At 52.4% G+C, this 6135-nt stretch overlaps 1 protein-coding gene across 1 annotated transcript in view; it reads right to left on the bottom strand.

Moving 5' to 3' along the window:
• Positions 1-288: 288 nt before the first annotated feature.
• The window catches only part of LOC104466165 (keratin, type II cytoskeletal cochleal-like), a 7553-nt gene continuing 1706 nt past the window's right edge, over positions 289-6135 (bottom strand). Inside the window, 8 exon segments of the mRNA XM_010079507.1 lie at positions 289-683; positions 799-827; positions 1376-1632; positions 2026-2151; positions 2593-2757; positions 3561-3656; positions 3980-4040; positions 5202-5416. Of these exon segments, the coding sequence (XP_010077809.1) occupies positions 289-683; positions 799-827; positions 1376-1632; positions 2026-2151; positions 2593-2757; positions 3561-3656; positions 3980-4040; positions 5202-5416 (1344 nt within the window).

Below are 6135 nucleotides of genomic sequence, written 5' to 3'. Positions count from 1 at the left end.
TGAAAAGGGGTCAAGGAGAGAAGACTGCTCTAAGAGCCAAGATGATGTGTGAAGACAGGTATGGACTCTCTGAAATGAAAATCTCACCTGGCTGAGACAGTAAGGGTGAAGGACTTGCAAGAGAAGGTGGGTTTTGATCATGCAAAAAGTTTTCGTCAGAGCAACTAACCTAACTGTGGGCAGCGCATGGTTGTGTGATCCCTACAGCTGTCAGAAGGAAGGGGAATACTGTTTTATTGCAGAAATGCTGATTATTTTAAAATATGATGTGTCGTCGCCCTCCGGTCTCTACCGGGTTGTTCTGACCACGCGCACAGCTGTGCTGTACCTGCTCCCGGCGCTGCAGACCCCTGCCCCGGGAATGATGACGGCTCCCGGGCTGCACTGCTCCACGCCAGCGCACACGACGTTCCCCAGGTTGCCCACCCCAGTGGCACACTGCACTCCGTCTGCGCCGGAGATGACTTCTCGTCCCACGCAGCTCACCGCGCTCCTCGCCCCAAATCCGCCTCCCACCCTGGGAAGGCAATCCACGCTCCGGGTGCTAAAGCCGGCACCGCCAACGCCGAAGGAGGAGACCACCCCTAACCCCCCACCAGCCCCTCCTGTCTTGATGCCGCATTTGCCTCCGATTCCAGAGAGGGATCGACATTCCCCGACGGTGCCACCGCCACTGACCACAGCTGTGGGAGAAAAACAGGCTCAGTCACTCCCAGAGCAGCTAAAACCCAGCTTACAAGGAAATTTATACGCTTGAAAGACTTGTAAGGAAATCAGGAGAATTCTTCATTAGCTTACCTACACTCACAGGGTTGCCGGTACATATCCTGTTAAGAAAAGAAATGTCTCAAAGATGTATTTAGGGAAATATTCCCCAAATACACAAGCAAATAGGTCATTGCCTCCTTAGGAACCCTGCAGGTGCTTCAGCTTTTCTGTGCACCCAGGTGTGAGGTGCTGGTCCAAATTCCCCACTGAAGCACTGCAGGGTGGATCCCCAAATCCCATAGGCATCCCTAACATCCCATCCTCTTTCTGTACTGCAAGCACGGACTGCAGCATGCTGTGATCCAGCTGCCCTGGAAGGATGGGAAGGAAACGGGGGCAATGCTCCCCTCTGCACCCATGGGGAAAGAAAAGGGGTGATGGTCCCCTCTGCACCCATGGGGAAAGAAAAGGGGTGATGGTCCCCTCTGCACCCATGGGGGGCTGCCTTCACCCAGCATTTCTCACTGCCTCTCTATCCTGTTGGGTTTGCCAGCTGTCATTGCAAGGCTTTGAGCAACTTGGTCTAGTGGGAGGTGTCCCTGCCCATGGCAGGGAGGTGGAACTGGATGATCTTTAAGGTCCCTTCCCCCCCAAACCATCCTGTGACTCTGTGATTCTAAGGTGCAGCCAGGGATGCTCCTACCTGCTCTCTTCTCCTTCCAGCAGCGTCCTGTACGTGGCAATCTCAATGTCCAGGGCCAGCTTGACGTTCAGCAGCTCCTGGTAATCCCGCAGCAAGCATGCCATCTTGTCTTTGGCTTGCTGCAGCGCAGTCTGCAGGTCGATCAGCTTCTGCCGGGCATCTTTGAGGGCGCAGTCGCCCCGCTGCTCGGCGTCGCAGATGGCTGTCTGCAGAGCTGCGATCTGTAGCGGGCAAGAGGGTGGCCAGTGGTGATATCAAGAGGCATCTCCACGGGGTTGCTCGTGTACCCCCTTGTTTCTCAGCTAGGAACTGCCAGAGAGCCCAGATTTAGGCTGGACACATGATGGCCACACTATTTGGGATGAAGGGAGGGGACTTGTTGGCTGCAACCCGGTAGGAAGCATGGAGCAAACACTGTTTCTGTTGCAGCCAAACCAGCTGGCTTCTGCTCATTAGCTAAGTGAGAAATCTGCTTCTTTGTGTACTGATGAGAAGCTACAAATAGGCTTATCCTGGGCTGGGGGGGTTCTTTGCAGCTCAGTAGGGAGGGAGCTGGTGAGGATGAAGCCCATCGCTGGAGGGATGCCCATGCAGCATCCAACCCTTCGTCCTACCTGTTTCTTCACGTTATCCGACTCGCACTGCAGCTTCTGGATCATCCGGTTCAGCTCAGCTATCTCGCTCTGGTTGTTCCTCAGGTCGTCGCAGAACTTGCCCCTGCTGCTGTGGAGCTCCTCCAGCTATTGCGCGAGAAGAGGATGACGTTAATGCGCCCGAATCGCACCTTCCAGGGAAGGTGGCAACTCTCCGGAGCCGCACTGACACCAGTGCTCCCGGGGAAGCACCCAGACATGACCTCAGCCCAGACAAGGTGACAGTCCCGTGTAGGTCCTGAGCGTTTGCCCTTTGGGAAGGGGATGGTGATCCCAATGGATGTGCACAGAGGAGACCTCTCTGAAGCAACACTGTGATCTGCTCTGCTTTGCTCTTACAGAAAACTCTAAAAACACAGTGTTAAGGGTTGTTTTGGGGGGGGGGTTGGCATGACTTGCTTTTGCAAGCTACAGTGCAGTCACACTGGGGGGTGGGTTAAGTTGCATCATGGAGGACAGCAATGGGCCTCGGGGTTTTGTTGGCCAGGGGATTTCATTGCCCTCTGTGCTGGCGGTGTGAATACTCACTCGGGTTTGGTAGAAGGCTTCCACTTCAGCCTTGCTTTTCTGGGCAATCTCCTCGTAGCAGCACTCAACGCTTTTGATGATGCCCTCCATGTCCAGGTCCCGGCTGTTGTCCATTTGCACGATGACAGAGGTGTCACACAGCTGGCAGTCCAGCTGAGCTCTCTCCTGCAAGATCCACCGCACATCAGTCCCCATCCCTCAACCCAGTCCCCAAGCCAAGCATGCGGGCACCCTTGGAAAAGGGAGCCTGGTGAGAAGGTGGAGGGATGGGGGAGGTTCTCCCATTAATGCCCACCTAGGGCATGGGCTTCTCCAGGTGACTGACTGGTCCCAGCAAGAGCTGGCAGCTGGGACCTGTTTTGGTGGCACAATATGGGATTGCTGCATGCAGTTCCTTAAGGAAGGGTGGGGATTCCTGGTGGAGCAACTCGCTTTGTTGCAACCCGGCATTTCTGGCTGCGTCAGCATTTTCCGGGCTGTGAATCCCCCAGGGCTGAGTGCTTTGGGCCCCATTGCCTACAGACTGCTGGGAGGTGTTTGGCTGGAAAAGGTGCAAATACAGAGTGTCCCCTGTGTGTTTTGTGCAGAACTTGCTACTTTCAACAAAATATTTTGACCTATGTAGCTTAAAAATCGAAGTGCTAAAAATATCGGGGTTTCGAAGAGTGAGATGTTTCAGTAGATCCCAGGGATGATTTGGATGAGAATTTCAGGGGCTTTTCCATGCAAAAGATCCCTCCCTTTGGAGCCAGCGATACGGGAGACAACCGAGAACACCCCTTGCCTTCCCAACGCGTGTGTAACAGCTTGTTATCAAGTGCATATAAAGAGAGAGAGATTTGTGGGATGCAATTTCAGAATTTTCAGAAAATACACTTTTCCCTCCATTTAGTTTTTGTGAGAGCTCAGGGGGGCAGCCGATGGTGCATCACCCCCAGGGCCACAGGCAAGGAGCCAGGAGCTCTTACCTCGGCGTAGATGCACTTCAGGAACTCCAGCTGCTGCCGCAGGAGACCCACCCTCACCTCCAGCTCCTCCTTGGTCAGGTAGAGACAGTCCACATCCTGGAGAGACACCACGTATTCGGTGAAAAGAGAAAAAGAAACAAGGACAGTGGCAAAGCCCGTGTCTTCTGTTAGATTTGGAGGAAACCTCACCATTTCCAGCCCTTGGGTCTTATCTGGGTTTGCATTGCATATGCTCACAACCTGATGGGAATTCTCCAAATTCCTGGGGCTACCTCAATTTTGGGGCTACCGGATGAGGGCTCAGGCATTGTCATGGTTCCAGGACTCCCCATTTCTCTCCCTGGACCCACACCTGGGTTTTGCCCATGCGCTTGCCGCTCTCCGCTGATGTCACCGGCATTGTCCCTAGCGTGACTCACCTTCTTGAGTACCACAAACTCATTCTCCGCAGCCGTGCGCTTGTTGATCTCATCTTCATACCTGCAGAAGGAAAGGAGATGGGTGGGATGCTGAGCCCCGGGGGTCCCATCCCCACCACCCAAGCAGCCAGTGCAGAACAAGGGAAGCACAATTAAAACCGGAGCCTCACCCTATTCGCTTTGTTCTTCCTTTTTGCTTCGTTGCTATTTCTTCCCTCCCCACTGGGCTTTGTTCAGCAGTTTTAAATAGTCCACCCCAGCAGTATCGGTGGCTGGAGTGAGGCGGCAGTAAATCGGGTCAAACCACTAGAAATGCACAACCCTGTCCCTCAGCTGAAGGCTTGGGTTGCGTCTTCCAGCCCTGATGGTTTGCGTTATGTTTTTCTGAAGCACCCAGGACTCTGCCCTGAGCGTTTATGGGGAGACTGTGGCCAAAATGCCTGAAGGGAGGTCAGGAGCTTGAGCAACATTTGAAACTCCCAGGTGCAATGGGAACGAAAGCCAGCTCATAATGACCAAGTAATTGAGACCTTGAAGAACTTTCACAAGATGAGTCTATGAGTCTGACCTTGGTGGTGGCTCAGCAAGAAAAACACCTGAGATACTTGACTCTAAGGTCTCTGGAGAAAGGATTATTCTTTTATCCTGTGCTGTATACCACCGACCACCAAGTGTCCTGGTTCATGGTTTACCAGAGCACACGGGGAGCTATTAAGGAATATCTGCATCTTAGATTAAAAAAAAAAAAAAAAAGAAAAAACCAACAGTTCCCACATTCCCTCTGGGAACAGAGAATGAACCCCAATGGAGATGATGCAGACAAAGCGTGGGGTGGAGACAAAGAGGCTGGGGGTTTTGTGGGAACAGATGGCACCAGGGATGCGAGATTTGGGGGAGCCACAGGCACAGATGATGTGGGAGATTTGATATGGCAAACCACGACGGTGCAGGAGCATTAGGGAGAGGAAAAGCGGTTCCCTGTCCCTCTGCCTCAGGAAACACTGTGGTTGAAGAGCTGTCTCAGTCCATCACCAGCATCTGAGGTGCAACAGTGGGACCCCAGTACAGGAAACCAGCCCAGTACTAGTGTGCCCTGCCTGCTCCCCTCCCTGTGCCCCAGTTTTTGGACCCGTCCAGTGCAATTGCATTGGCTTTAGGCTCAGAAACACCGCTCAGACCAGCCAACACCCCGGTCTGCAGCTTCTCCCTGCGTCCTACTTACTTGCACTTGAACTCTTGAACCAGGTCCCTGAGGCACCGCTCCTCGTTTTCCAGCCTCTCTCGCTCCCCCAGCACACACTCCAGCTGCTTCCTCAGGTTGCAGATGAAGTTCTCGAACACAGGCTCCAGGTTTCTCCTGGAAGCTGGGAGCACATACTGCTGCAGCAACTCCCACTTGGTGGTCAGCACCTTGTTCTGCTGCTCCAGCAGCCGGACCTGGGGAAGCAAGAGATGCAAGAGTCATGCAACCCATCCACCCGTGTGTCCCAGGCAAAGGCACTTTGAGTTTCTCCACTTACAAAAAGAAAAAAGTAAAAACAAAATCAGAAATGCAAATGGTTAAGTGCCGGTTTCTCAGCAGCCTGAGTGAGAACAGCATCGTCTCTGAGCTAAACCTGGTCCTGCCCAGGACTCGCATCACAGGCGTTTGGTCTGTGTTGAGGCCAATCATCTGGTCAACCAAAGCACAGTTCAACCAAACACCACCTCTTCCCTGTGACAACTTGCTAATGGAGGATCCACTGCCTCCTCTGAGGGGTTGATTAGAATAATGAGTCTTTCGTGGCACCAAAAAGCTCCATCCAGGATCTCATTTGGATGTATCTGATTTAAACTCTAACCACGGATATTTATCATGCCTTTCACTTCTAGATTAAAGAGCTCTCCAGTACTTGAGAACCTTTATGGATCATGAATAAGTCATTTTTCAAATGAGAGGAAGCGGAGTGGCTCCTCTGACGTGGGATTGGTTTTTCCAGCTGCAGAACAACTCACAAAGAAAATCAAGATGAGACAGAGCAAAGGTTTCTCTGCTGTTTGAAAAATCATTTCCTATAATACATCTCTAAACAGCAGTGGAAACCCTTAGGCTTAGCTAAGATAACAAGGATAAATAACATCTGTTTAGGAAATCACCAGATCATTTAATCGACAGA

This window comes from Pterocles gutturalis, unplaced genomic scaffold (genome assembly GCF_000699245.1).
Source record: "Pterocles gutturalis isolate BGI_N339 unplaced genomic scaffold, ASM69924v1 scaffold10116, whole genome shotgun sequence".
NCBI lineage: Eukaryota > Metazoa > Chordata > Aves > Pterocliformes > Pteroclidae > Pterocles > Pterocles gutturalis.
Note: the sequence above shows the minus strand (reverse complement) of the source record. Positions and strands in the feature narration are given on the sequence as shown.